The sequence below is a fragment of the Nothobranchius furzeri genome, chromosome 19, assembly GCF_043380555.1.
Source record: "Nothobranchius furzeri strain GRZ-AD chromosome 19, NfurGRZ-RIMD1, whole genome shotgun sequence".
In the NCBI taxonomy this organism is placed as follows: domain Eukaryota; kingdom Metazoa; phylum Chordata; class Actinopteri; order Cyprinodontiformes; family Nothobranchiidae; genus Nothobranchius; species Nothobranchius furzeri.
The window spans coordinates 20924286-20938410 of NC_091759.1; the positions used below are offsets into that span (position 1 = coordinate 20924286).

At 45.9% G+C, this 14125-nt stretch overlaps 1 protein-coding gene across 2 annotated transcripts; it reads left to right on the forward strand.

Moving 5' to 3' along the window:
• Positions 1–2296: 2296 nt before the first annotated feature.
• arpp21 (cAMP-regulated phosphoprotein, 21) lies at positions 2297–12162 on the forward strand. Of its 2 annotated transcripts, XM_015973891.3 has the most exons (20): positions 2297–2474; positions 6837–6990; positions 7088–7241; positions 7343–7381; positions 7480–7545; positions 7631–7748; positions 7930–8068; positions 8134–8271; positions 8349–8448; positions 8532–8624; positions 8703–8740; positions 8828–8884; positions 9089–9279; positions 9651–9761; positions 9833–9927; positions 9997–10062; positions 10132–10272; positions 10342–10444; positions 11522–11628; positions 11702–12162. In XM_015973891.3, the coding sequence occupies exons 3-20, from the start codon at positions 7092–7094 to the stop codon at positions 11849–11851; spliced, it is 1902 nt and encodes a 633-aa protein (XP_015829377.3). In that variant the 5' UTR covers positions 2297–2474; positions 6837–6990; positions 7088–7091; the 3' UTR covers positions 11852–12162. The 2 variants fall into 2 exon arrangements, with proteins under 2 accessions (XP_015829377.3, XP_015829376.3); XM_015973890.3 differs by having other exon boundaries at positions 8532–8740.
• Positions 12163–14125: the final 1963 nt, after the last annotated feature.

Genomic DNA, 14125 nt, shown 5'->3' on the forward strand with positions numbered 1-14125 from the left:
AGGATGTTTCTTTCCTGGTGCTGCTCACATCCTGCAGCTCATCTAGACAAACATTTGGATGAGGCTCCTTAAATGTCAAGAAAAAATGGATCATTTGTGTCTTTTAGGTCTACAGCAGTGGATATGCGTATAGATTTAACTATTTATTTGATAGCTGGGTTTTAGTATTTTGATAGGAAGATTGCTTTTACCTGTAGTTAGGTTTATATTTAATGTGTGATAATATTAAGTCAGAATTAGATCCAATAATATTTTATATAGAGGACTGATGGTGACAGACTAGTTAAAGCTGTAATGGCAAACCTGCAAAATAAGCTAGCTTTTAAACACAAACACATCACAGAACTCTCATATCTCCAGTTGGTTATCATCCCCAGCCACGCCCCCCCCCCCCCCCTAGAAATGCACATTGCCACAGTAAACAAGATAGCACTAAACACCAGTCACAGTTTTCTAGGTCCAAATGTCTTTTCTTATGACTTCAAAAGGTGTTTTTCTTTTTGGGACTCTGGTAGTTTGTCCTAAAGTTGAAGTGGTAGCAGCCGGCTGTTTCTCCTTCTCTGATAATATAGAGCGGAGAACCTCTCACACCAGTGGTGTTCTGCTAGTAAATGCGCGAGTGTGTAATGAGTGGAGGACCCAGGGAAGTGCGGCGATTTGGCCATACCAACAAACGGATGGTCCAATCGTACCCAGCAGTATTACTGGCCGAGATTTTTAGACAAATGCAAGAGAACCACTTCACTGATTTTTTGGGGGATTTTTTTTTATCTCCACAAAATATTTTATAACTATAGCAACTATATTAGAACATTGTTAAGAGGCATGAAAAATGTTTTCAGAGAGCTTATTTTGCAGATTTGCTATTGTAGCTTTAAGTGCCTGCCTGTTAATCGGGGGTTGCAGGTACGAGACCTGCTAAGTCTGTCATAGTCGTTGTGACCCTGGGCTGCCTTGCCTGCTGGTGGTGGCCAGAGGGACCGGTGGCGCCGGTGTGCAGCAGCCTTACTTATGTTTATGTTTATTTATTTGACAGATGCTTTTATCCAAAGTGACTTACAATTTATAACCTATAGGGCACGTTGTGATCCGTGGGGGAAACCGGAGTACCCGGAGGAAACCCACGCATGCATGGGGAGAACACGCAACTCCACGCAGAAAGGCCGCAGCCGAGTTTCGAACCTGCAACCTTCGTGCTGCGAGGCAACAACAGTGCTAACAACTGCGCCATCATGCAGCCCATCACCAGGCAGCTCATCACCACCAGTGAGTTGTGGTGGATGGCTGCTTATACTGAGCCAGGGTCCTCTGGAGGTTTCTTCCTGTTAAAGGGGAGTTTTCCTCTCCACAGTCGCTGCATGCTTGCTTAGTATGAGGATTGCTGTAAAGACACTGACACTAGTCAGTGACTTGATGCCACCTGCTGGGTTCCTTATATAGGAAACTTTTTACTGATTGGCTTAATGAACTGACCTGTTTTGGAACGTTTACGTTGTTAAGTGCCTTGAGACGACTCTTGTCGTGATTTGGCGCTATATAAATAAACTGAATTGAATTGAATTTAGTGTGTGTGTGTGTGTGTGTGTGTGTGTGTGTGTGTGTGTGTGTGTGTGTGTGTGTGTGTGTGTGTGTGTGTGTGTGTGTGTGTGTGTGTGTGTGTGTGTGTGTGTGTGTGTGTGTGTGTGTGTGTGTGTGTGTGTGTGTGTGTGTGTGTGTGTGTGTGTGTGTGTGTGTGTGTGTGTGTGTGTGTGTGTGTGTGTGTGTGTGTGTGTGTGTGTGTGAGAATGACTGCTCGTGTTGTAAAGTGCCTTGAGGGGTTGTAGAATCATATAAATGCAGATCATTTACCTTTTTTAAAATGTTTTAAAATTGTCTGGGTTTGTAAATTCTCCACTTTTTCTGTTTTCTGCTCATCTGAAGTGTTTAAGCGTGACCAAAATAAGAAAAAACAAGAAATATGTGAGGTGAGAAATGACTTTTTATAGCACTGCAGTGACGATTATGTTGCATTGGGTATTTTTAATCTTTATGGATCATGACAGGAAATAATTTCACCTGTATTTTTGCATCTTTTTGTGTCTCCATTAAACAGAGAATCTGCTTCCTCCATGGTTTTGATGGCGTTCGAGTTAATAAAGAGATGGAATGGGAGTCTTGGGGTTTGGCTGGATGCAGAGAGCGGGGGGGGGGGGGGGTGGCCCGGATGTTGGTGTAGTAACGGCGGAGGGGCTAACCTAACTGACGCGCGCGCGCGTGTGTGTGTGTGTGGGCGCGTGGCTCTCTCGGTTCTCGGTCGCCCTCCTCCTCCTCCTCCTCCTCCTGCCCCCCCTGTTCCTCCTGAAGAGCAAAATGCGAAGCAGGAGCAACGGAGCGTTCAGTCTACAGACACAGGGTGTAAGGCAGCAGCGGCAGTCCGGCGTTCGGTAGACTGCACCGGCGAGAAGCCCGCGGAGGGGGGACCGCTTCAAGTTACGGTAAGCTAACGGTCCCCACCACGGCTGGGCTGATCAACGGTGGCTTCCGCTCCATAAACAGAAAAATAGACAGTTTTCGCTGTGAGATTTTTATAGTTTGGTGTTTTAAATTTTTTAACATATTATTTTTTCTTTTAATGCTTTATTAACTCGAAGTTTTAATATTTACCGGAAACTGGTGCGCGACGTTTTAGCTAGCAGCTGGAAAGTTAGCGGCTCGGCTGAACGACAGTTACCTGTCGAGCTTCTCCCTTCTGAAATACGTGAATCTTTTTAAACTCTTCTCCCACTAAAACACATTTCATGTGTCTAAAACGCATCTGAACTAGTCAGAATTGACATTTAAAATAGCACCAGGAGAAATTTAGTTCAGTCTCTTTAATTCAAATGGGTTAAATTATGTTTAAAAACCCTTTAAGTGTCAGCAGTACTTTTGTTATTTAATTACCGTCCATCCCCCCAATTATGTCTAGTAAAAAAAGAACATCATTGCATGTAATCACCATTAGATGAATCTTCTTTGGACAAATGATGACATTTTCCGACTCTTGCGTCTCAGCTCCGGATGATGGGAGGTAGCTGGACCAGATTCTGATGTATGATCAATCGGCTTGCTCTGTTTATGCGTTTACTGTGACTTTGAGTTCGGTGGTTTTAAAGCAACGTTTGTCTCTGAGCAGCTGCTTCTGTCTTTCTACTCTCGTGTTTGTGTGAAAACGACTTTTAACACATTTCCTCCGCACTTCCGCCTCTTGCTTCACCCTGATGATGAGTTCATCACCAGTCCAGCTGAGCATCCTTCACCCTCCGTCCTCCGCTCGCTACCAACCGCTGACAGCGCGATGAAGTCCCGGAGCAGGAGGTCCACTCCCCTCGGCTCAGAGCAGAAATAGTCCGGTGTGGCATCTCAGCTCGGGTCACCGTAATGCGACACCCCCCCCACCCAATCCCGGCCCTCTGCACCGTCCAATTATGCGGCTCAACCGGAAACAGCGGGGTTGTGTGTGGACAAGTCCCCGAGAAGATCGTGTTCGGTATCAGGGGGCCTATGAGACCCAGGAGCCCCCTATCCTGTCCCTGAAATATCATAAAATGTCCCAAGACACATTAAACGGGACAATAAGCAGGTGCGGAATGAACACAAAATAAAAATAAAAACAAGGTAACATGAAGTAATAAAAACAGCAGGGGCAAAAAAAGCATCTAATATAATGTTTTTAAAGTGATTAATAAGCTAATGAGTGCAGTAAAACATAAGTAAGTTACTAAAATAAAATTAATTCCCTATCTTACACCTCAGAGTGCCTTGATGGCTGGATTGTGAGTATGTTTAACCATGGATGCTCTCTGGTCCTCCCTTAAAGAGCATCTCTTCACCCCGCTTTTATTTTGGTAAGTTATTTATATCAGAATTTTAGGAATGTGGCTAATAATTTAGAAATAACTTTCTTTTAAAGAGAAAAACAGAATTTCCAGTGAATTAACATCACAATTTCCACAGCTGTCACTAGGATGCACAGCTGGAGACCTTGAAGGCCACAAAGTCATTTCTGCTAAATTATTGCAACACTTCCAAGATGCCCTGTGATAATGTCTGAAATCCCCCATTAGCAGCAGCTCTCACCAATCGTGTGTGTGTGTGCGCGTGTGCATGCGTGTGCATAGACTCAGTGTTTTCTCCTGCCTGTTTGGGGTTTGAGTTCAGCTGCAGAGCGATGCAGCTGTGAAAACCACAAGTCACCTTGGTGATGCTGCCGCTGCGGCCGCCCAGATGCTGATGGCAGGACAGTCTAACCCAAATCTCACATGTGCAACCTACTTTTTCTTTTACCTTGGTGCCGTTTCTGCAGCCGAGATCATGGTTCGCTTTAGCATGATGGAGCAAGGAAACCAAATTAAACCTGTAATATACATAACCTCGCCAATCATATGAGAAGTGAAACCTTCTAAATATCTAGGATCAGGAATAAATATCTTGAATAAGGCAGGAGGGAACGTAGAAGCAGTGTGATTAGAAGCCTGGGGACAAATTCTGTGCATATGATGGATAAAAAAAAGGCTTAATGATCCGCACTCGCCTCGAATTCCTCGATTTGTGTTTTAAATCTGTGAAAGCTACTCTGTCATCTCTGGTCTCCTGCCGATGTGTTTCCTAATGAGCTCCAGAGCGTATGAAGTCTTGTGTTGATCCAGCAGCACCTTGGAGAGGAAACTCAAATGCCTGCTCTTGCTGTCCAGAAGCAGTGATCCTTTTTTTATTTTCTTCGTGTTCTCAGGATGGAGAAACGAATGCAGAAAGAGCGACTGCAGACAGGAATAGGTGTAGAGATAAATATGTACGAGTCCACAGGTCAGCCAAGTCCAAAGACCTGGTGTGAAACAGAAGATCCACTGCTGATTACACTCCTGGTTGTAGAAGATGGTTTTTATGAGTTTAATTACAAAGGATGTACCCGGCTTAAGGACTAATCCTCAGTTTAGCTGACAGTGGCCATCTGAAGTAGCTTTTGGACATTTTTCACGGCCCTGCCTGTGTGTTAGTGTAGATGAGCCAGGCAGCTTTTGGCTGGAGAAGAGACGTGTCCTGGTGAGAGAGAGAGAGCAGATGGATGATGATGTAGCTGGTTCTGGTGCTCCCTTCCTCCCGCCGCCATCCGTCACACACTAATGATCGTGTCACACCTTCTCCCCGGGCGGCCGGCCACTTCTGCAGCGCTCAGCTCAAAAATTGGTAGCTGCGCTTAAATCCCTTCTTCCACCGCCGTCGGCTGAACAACCTGGAAACGGGCGGCTCTGCAAGCCTCTCCATCACCTATTCCTCATGTCTCACTTCTTCCATCTTCTCTCTTCAACCCTCTTCACCTTTAAAACCCCCACAGACTCATTTTTCTCCATCTTCTGTTTCCCTCCCGCTTATTCATCCCGTCCTCCTTGGAGGAAAAACCGTCTCTTCCTTCTTCTTTTTTCCACTTATACTGACACTTTTGCTTTTATTTGTCTAAGATAACAAATAATATCCAACCCTGTTGTGTCTCACACACACACACACACACACACACACACAGAGGAAACAGCGGGGCAGTAAGTGGTTATTCTTTTCATTAAAAATTTAACTTTGATGTTATTTATTAATGCATCATCTTGTCTATAAAACATTAAAAAGTGTGAAAATACATCTTTTTTATTTTTTCAACCACCCCAAAACACACGTGCAGTATATTTACCACATAAACGTCTCCTTTAGGCGACTTCAGCATCAGAATCGTAGAAAGAACAGGTCTGTTTGTAGATGATGATGTCATCTGAGTAGAACATGTGTGGGAGCGGAACGGGTCGGTACCTGTGAAACATTTATAATAAGCACTAAACTGGAAGTCCAATTATCTGATTAGAAGCTTAATTAGCAGCCTTAATTATCTGAAGTAATTTGCTTTGTTTTTTTAATGCAAGGAAATATTTTTCTAGTTGTGTAAATGACATTCCAGCTGAACCACATCTATAATTTAGGTCTGCGGTTTCTTTTGGACGCCTAAGGAAAGTAAACGCAACACGGACTGACAGAAATCTGTTGCTTTAAACTGCTCTTACTTCCTGTTGGTGTTGAATAACCACGTTATGGGACTCAGCATCCTCGGAGCTCATCATTCAGTCCCAGGTGTTGCAGGATTAAGCGTCCCTCGAGCGCTGCGTTACAGCAGAATGCGTCCCCGCTGAGCGATTTTTGGCTGTTCTGGAGTAGATGGTTGGAATGCCACTTCCCCTTGTGTGTGTGTGTGTGTGTGTGTGTGTGTGTGTGTGTGTGTGTGTGTCTTATCTCCGTGGTCTCAGCAATCTTCTCACCACAGGGATCAGAGGCTCAGCTTGGCATTCTGGGGACATCATTGCTGCCAGATCAGATGATGCTCTCCTCCACAGCTGCTGTTTCTAAGAAAAGCTGGAGGACACGCTAGAATACCAGACACGCGTTCAGACGAGCTGCTACACACACACACACACACACACACACACACACACACACACACACACACACACACACACACACACACACACACACACATGCATGTCTGGCTTCCAAACACAGGCTTATATCTTAAAGTCACAGAGGCATACAGGCGTGCTTACAGTAATAACACTGAGTACGGTAGGGCAGCAATTAGCTGTCATGCCAGGAGAGCGTTCAGGAAGTGCCGACAGGAGTTCACGCACAAATGAGCGGGAACACAAGATTAGCGTCTGATGTCATTTCCAGCAGTGATGCGTCTATGCTCTGGCAACTGTTTGATATAAGTGTGTGTGTGTGTTTGTGTCATGAAACGGCTGCTAACACCGTTTTCTTCTCTCTCCTGTGTGTTTTATCTCCAGGCTATTTCCCATTAGATCCAGCGAGAGAGTAGAACAGTAGAGAACGTGAGCCGAAGCAAACGCAATAATCGTGTTTCTGGCTGCCCTGTGGGAACATGGGATATACAACCCCATCTTTCACCCGTGAGACTCTCCAGTAAACAAATACACACAGGTGGGCGCTAGCTACACAATGCTACACACTGATGTGGAGATGTCTGACACGAGCGGAGCCAACAGAATCTGTAGAAACCAGCGGTTGTGTTTTCCAGAAGGATGACAGAGGCAGAGGTAAAAATTACAGACGTCCTGGTTGAGACACCATGTGCTACCAAGAGCTGCACCTCTCCATCGCTACTCCTACCCCTCTGCGAACAGAGGGAGGCCGAGGATCGTCAGGCTGACATTAGTAAGCTCGAGCAGCAGGTACGTGACATTAAACATGCAGAAAACACATTTAAATAGATGCATCTTCGTCGCTAACGCGTATTTTATATTCAGATAATAAATTGTTCTCTCATTCATAGAAACAAGGTAACCCGGTGCAACAAAAGAAGAAAGTCAGGGTAAGCCAAAGTAGCCCTGCCTCTCATTATTCATTCTCTCCCAGATATCGATTCCTCTCGACTATGAATTCATAATAATGCTTGTGTTTGTGTTTCAGAGCAAAGGGAAGTTGGTGCGCAGCGTGGCAGTCAGCGAGGACTGCTACCCGTACGAAGAAACCAAGGTAACACACACACACACACTCATGCTGTCATCTTTTACCGCCTCCATATTCTCATCACCACTAAATTACCCGCTCTTTCCTTCAGTTTCAGGCATCTCCAGATGCAAACATCTCATCTAGCTGCCATGACAACAAGAGGGCTTCCTGTGAGGAGGAAGAACAAGAGACGAGCACAGATCCAAAGAAGCTTTCGCCGTCCAAAGGTGTGTGTGTGTGGGGGGGGGGGATGTTTCATAAGTCAGTGGGTAAAGCAAATAAAATGTAATAAAATGTGATTCTCTGTTGTTATTTAGATGTGCGTCTCCTGGGGGTGTTATTTATTGCTGTGTGCTTTTGTGTTTTTGCGCACGGTGAGACGTCTTCCTGCTTGATTGTGTCTCCTAGAGGCCGCCGTGGAGTACACGGACTCCACCGGCATCGATCTGCACCAGTTTCTGGTCGACACCCTCAACAGCAACTCCAGAGATCGCATGATGCTGCTGAATCTGGAGCAGGACATGATCGACTTTATCAACAGCAAAAGGTGTGTGTGTGTGTGTGTGTTTTCTGTGTCTTTGGCGATTCTAACATCACGCTGCTGTCTCTCAGTCTCTTTAAGAAGTTCCCTTCCATGTCCTCCTACCACCGTATGCTGGTCCATCGGGTGGCGGCCTACTTTGGCATGGAGCACAACGTGGATCAGACAGGCACGTCTGTCATCATCAACAGCACCAGCAGCACACGCATGTAAGCACCACCAGTGTGTCACATCGTCCCTTTCTGCTTCCGCGGGAGCTAAAGACAGTTCTGTGTGTCCCCGTCAGACCCGACTGGAGCTTTTTGGACAAGGTGTCTCCTGACAAGAGAAACGAGATCCACCAGATGAAGTTCAGTCTGAGGTGGAAGAAGAGTTCTGATGACCAGGTCTGCTCTCTCTGGAGCTTTCTCCGCAGATGACTCTGATCCTCTCCTTCACTCACTTCGTCCGCTCTTCCTTTTCCAAACAGAACCGCCGTCACGTGTTATGTGAGAAGCAAAGCAAGTCGATGGAAGAGAGAGAGAAGTACCAGAGGGCACGAGAACGAGTCTTCAACAGAGAGGTGAGAGAAAGAGAGCGAGACGGACGCGACAAAGAGACGGGAAGGATTCTGGCTAACGTCTGCTCTGTGCTTCTGCAGCCGCCGTGCACCCCGGAGAGCAGCCATGCAGAAACCATGTAACCTTGCCTGAAGTGCAGATTCTCCGTGTGACTTTCAGCTTTTTATATTTAGATGAGAACATTAATATATGTCTGTGTGTGCAGGGATGTGGAGGAGTACAGTCCTCATGCCAAGGCCCAGAGGAGGAGACAGCTCTTCAGGTAGAGCTGTGAACACACACACACACACACACACACAGTCATTTATCACTGATCACACACGGCCTTGTTTAGGAAGACTTTAAAGACGATTCTGGTGAGTTAATGTAGCGTAAAGCCCCCAGCCCCTCATGAAGCGGGTCTGGAGCCCGCTCTGCTCCTCTCATGCAGTCAGAGGCTGACGGTGACTCTGGATGTGCCTCACAGGGGGAGCCGCGACAGCTCCGGCTCCAGCTGGACAGGCAGCAGCAAGCAGAGCAGCTTTGAAACAGACTGTTGCTACAGCAACGGCCCCCGACCTTGGAGCAGCACCGACTCAGACTCCTCCTATCAGTGGACAAACCCTGCGCCAAAACCGTGCCCGTCTGCCAGCCACAACTGGGATCCTCGAGGCTCAGGTGTGACTTTCTACACGTTTCATAACTTTTTAACTTCTTATGTCACGTTGGTGGGCGTAAATCCGTCATGAGAGGTAAGACACTTGGCTCCTCGACACCTGTGTGGATGCACTTCGCTTCATCATTGTGGAAAAATTGACTGTTTATAAATTATCACTTTTTATTCAGCAGTATCTAATTAACAGAAATCAGTGGAAGTTCTGGTGTGAAAACTCGGCTCCGGCTACAAATCTTCACACCAGAGCTGCAAATGTTCACACAACACCTCCAGTCCTCGCATAGTCAGGGAGAAAGTCATTAATGCTGAAAGGTGGTTTTTCATCCATCGTTTTCTCTTTTTCACGTCTATTCTTGCTCTCCGTCTCCCTCAGGCTCCATCGCTCTTCACAGGCTGCCTTCCTCCAATCCTCACTGCTCTACTCCTCCCATCTTCCAGGAGCACGCTCCTAACTCCTCCTTCGTCACTGTGAACCCGCTCACTGGTACGTTGCACACTCACCAGACTGTCCAGAAGGATGTACACTTTCATCACGCTCAACCTTTGACCTCTCAGGACAGCCTCACCTCAACTCCGAGGGAACCCCAGCTGTGTACGTCCCTCTGGACAACGAGCAGCCAATCAGGAGCCAGACTCAGCCTCAGCAGCAGGTAACGGTGAGCTGTCAGAGACGTTCACGCACTTGTCCCTTCTCTTCATGTCTCCATGTTGTCTCTCAGGTGGTCCAGTGCTCGTCTGTCTGGTATCCGGCTCCACAGATGTTACCCGTCTCCTTTCCGCCGACCGTACGTATCCCTAAACGACCCGCCGTGCGTTTCCATAACGTGTTTCACCTCCTGTTTTTCTCCGGCCAGATTGAAGATCTCTCCTCACATCTGGCTCAAGTTTCAGTGAGCTGTCAGCCAGCAGCAGAAGCCCCGCCCCTTTACCCCCCCAGTCAGGGTTACATCTATGCAGCTCCTGTCTCCTCCAGCTACTGCCAGCCCTCGCCTCAGGTAAACACACACCTGGGTCAGAACGTTCTCCACGTTTGTCAGGATAACAGACGATTTAATGACGCTCAGGTGCCTGCGGGTTACTACGGCCAGTACCCTACCTCAGCTCAGCATGGATGCAGCCTGGTCCCACACACCCAGCACCTCCACGGCCAGGCAGCACAGCCGACAGGTACGGGCACGACTCCTCCACGCACCTGACTCTTCAATCAATCAATCAGATTTATTTATAAAGCGCTTTTCAAACAGAGTGCTTCTCAAAGAGCTTTACAAAATAACCATAACAGGTTAAAAACATTAACAGACATATGCAAGCACACACACACACAAGTAAAATTATATTTGGCTGAGTCCAGATGAGCCAAGTAAGGTAAGGCAAGGAAACGCCATCAGAGGAGCCGTCTGCCCGGCAGCATCAGGTCTTCCACACTAACTCAGGGCGTTCAGAGGAGGGGGAGCACAGACCCCCACCTATAGAGCGCCCAGGAAGCTGCAGTCGACCACCGCTCCCGGGGCAGAGGGCCCCTACAGAGGAAACACTGATTAAAATGAGTAAAAATATAATAATTGAGCAAATATAAGGAACAAAATTTAGAAAATAAGTAATAAATAAAATCATATAGACAGTAAAACAATTATATTAAATAATAAAACTGTGCTAAAATATAATCATATAAAACATGCAAAGCAAGCAATAAAATATAATCATGTAAAACGAGAAATAAAACTAGTAAATATTTAGATAAAAGCTAACTAAAAAGATGGGTCTTGAGCCTGGACTTAAAAACATGAGCGTTCTCTGCGGCCCTCTTCTTCTGTGTTTGTGCCATCGCGAGAGGCTGAGAGAGAAGCGAGCGCGCGGTGGCAGTAGAGGAGGGGGCCGTTACACTGTCAGAGATGTAGTCTGAGGGTCTCACAGTGAACCGGTCTCTTTTCCTGCTGTTTCCTCTCATCCCATCGTTCCCTCTGATGTAACTAAAGTCGTCATCGTTTACCAGAACTCCTCGACAGGACGGTGCGGCAGAAACCTCAAACCCAACAGAAATGGTTATTTTATTTCAATCCACTACATCAGGGTTTTATTATCTACGGTTGAAACTACAAATGTGGACAATTAATCCTGAAAATGTAATAAACTTTATTTTTTCAGAGCTCTTCTGATTGTTCCTTACACGTCGTTAAACTAGCGACTGGGTATTGATGTGTTTCCTGTCATGAATCAGCTGTTAATCACGTCCTGTGTGTGTAGGAGGTTACCCCCCCGCTGTGAGGGTGCAGCAGCCTTCCCACCCACACCCCCAAGCCGTACAGACCACCTACACACCTGTTGCCTCCCATCAGTGTAGCATGATTCAGGTAAACACACACACCTGAACTCCGTTCACAGGGCTTCACCTTCTTTTGAAATTAAATGTTTGTCTCCTTGCAGGGGGACGTCCCCATGTCCTTCCCCCAGTGTAAGGGTGGAACTGGGGATGCAGGGTACTGCTGTGTGGTCCCTCCGCCCTCCCACCACAGTAGCTGCCATCTTCCCAGCTGCTCCGCCCTTAGCGCTCCAGCCTGGAACGGGCAGTTCTGATGGAGTTCTGGTTCCTGCTTGAAGTCATGCTTGCACATGTTTTAAACTCAATGTTTTTGCACTTCGTCACTAACGCCGATCCCTCATCTGGGTCTGCTGTCACACACACACACACACACACACACACACACACACGCTTAAAGAGATAAATATTCCACTGTACCAAAGCTTAGTAAAATATATAAGATTTGCTGTTCTGAATGCATAATTTATATACACAAATGGAGTTTTATATTGTTATTAAATTATATATTGTGTTTTAAGGAAATGCACTGTGTGAAGAGAATAAAGTGCCATGGCTCGACTGATGAGGTCACGAGTCTGCGTCGTCCTTCCTCTGAACTTCACATCATTTATAGTAATCCCTTCTGTGATGAGAAACGTTCATCAGGAAGTCAGCAGCAGGGCGACCCACGGCCGACCACAGCAGAGATGAAAGAGAGTTAGAGGAAAACAGGTCTGAATTCAGGATCAGGATAATAAACACTCAGAGAAAGTTCTGTTTTAAGTGTTTGATAAGAAACTGATATTTTTAAGCTAAAAAAAAAACAGAAAATTTCCCATTTTCCTGTTGGACGTGAGCGCCCTCTGGTGCTCAGTAACACCCACTACACAGACCTGCTTTTTATTCATCCACGTTACCAATTAGTTTTTAATTCCTCAGTTTAATCTGAACAGAGTTTCATAATCTGAAGAGGTGACCGGGTATTTTTTATTGTACTTCCTCTCCTTTACAGAAAAACCAGACATTAGGATGAGCGACGCTACGGAAGCCAGCAGGCACAGAAACGACTCCTAAAAAACAAAAATCAGCCGTCGCTGATTTAATTTACACCTGTGCTTCTTCTGCTGAACATCCACTCAAAAAGATCAGAATCCTGCTAAGTCCTGACTAAATCCAGTTAGAGTTTACCTTAAAATCCACTTCGCTTAAGTCTCCAGGCAATCCACATCTTCCACTCCTGCAATATTCCCACTTTTGCTGTTGAGCAAGCAATAAACCACCCACGTGGTAACGTTTCAAACGCTGGATAACTCATTTTGTGCTCCGTGTGATTCATATCCTTCAAATCAAATTCAATGAAACGTATCCATCACCCACACGCCGCTCCGGAATTAAATTTAAAATTTCATAACCGCAGCAAAGAATGCATAATTTATACAGATGGATGTGCATTTCTGTCCAAACACTGGAGGCAGACGCAGCAGTGCAGGTTCCATGATCTTTAATAAAAGGCACATGTACAGCCATAGTGACATGAGTGAGACCACCGGCATGGAGACAGAAGCGTTGAGACGTGGACAAACAGGAAGTGGGTCAGGAGGAGAGAGATCTGTCCGCCTTTACAGTAGATGATGCTAAAGTAACATCCACTTGTTCAAGTAATTCTAGCACTATTATGTTTCTATGGTAACACCCTCATTTCCACAAAACACACTCACACACACACTGGATCACCCAATAAATGTCATCTCTTTAAAAGGAAAGTCCAGATCGCCCTGAGACAGTTTGGGGACTTGTGGACTCGTCACAACGAGCCTCTGGGGGACTTGAACCCATCAGCTGTGTGTCGGGACTCTCTGGTGATCCGATAAAAGCAAACGAGACGTCTAAAAACAAATAAGAGATCAAGATTGTGTTGATCAAAAGAAAGTTAAGTATAAAAACATGAGCTAAAACACTTTAATATCATGCTAGAACTATAAATATAACTAATTGTATTTATTTTTTACTTCTGTGATGAAAAGCGTCAACAAAGTGTTTAAAATGAGCAGAAACCAAAATAATAAACGTCTGAAGGCCCTGAAAGATCCAGTAGTGGTCCAAGTCCTGCTCAGGAGGACGTGCTTACGAGGACGCCACAGCCGTCATTTGTTAAAACACACACACACGTCTATTCTCACAGTAAAACTCAAAGTTCACAGGTTCTTAACTATTTGGGGTTAAGAGAAATAAAAATGTGATTAGTGTTGAAGGTTAATTAGAACCGCAGCTGGAGGGGAAGAAACTAAAATATTCATGCAGACAAGTCGTCTCTCCTTTAGATGACAGGGGGGGGGGGGGGGTCACTTGCTTTACTGTGAATTGTCCCTGGGGCTGGGGTCACGACCCCTGGCCCCTGCTGCTTCTGCTCTGTTTACTCTGAAACACAAAATGCAACAAAAACAAGCTGCAAACTCCACTTTGGTCAGTGTGTGTGTGTGTGTGTGTGTGTGTTTAACCTTTGGTTGCAGGTGTCCCGAGATCAGCCCCCACCCCCCACTCCTCCTTGC

Excerpts from the sequence above, each read along its gene's own strand:
- arpp21 (XM_015973890.3), top strand. The coding sequence starts at position 7,092 with ATGACAGAGGCAGAGGTAAAAATTACAGACGTCCTGGTTGAGACACCA. Across the intron at positions 8,885-9,088 it reads AGGAGGAGACAGCTCTTCAG|GGGGAGCCGCGACAGCTCCG; the intron begins GTAGAGCTGTGA and ends TGTGCCTCACAG. Across the intron at positions 9,928-9,996 it reads AGACTCAGCCTCAGCAGCAG|GTGGTCCAGTGCTCGTCTGT; the intron begins GTAACGGTGAGC and ends GTTGTCTCTCAG.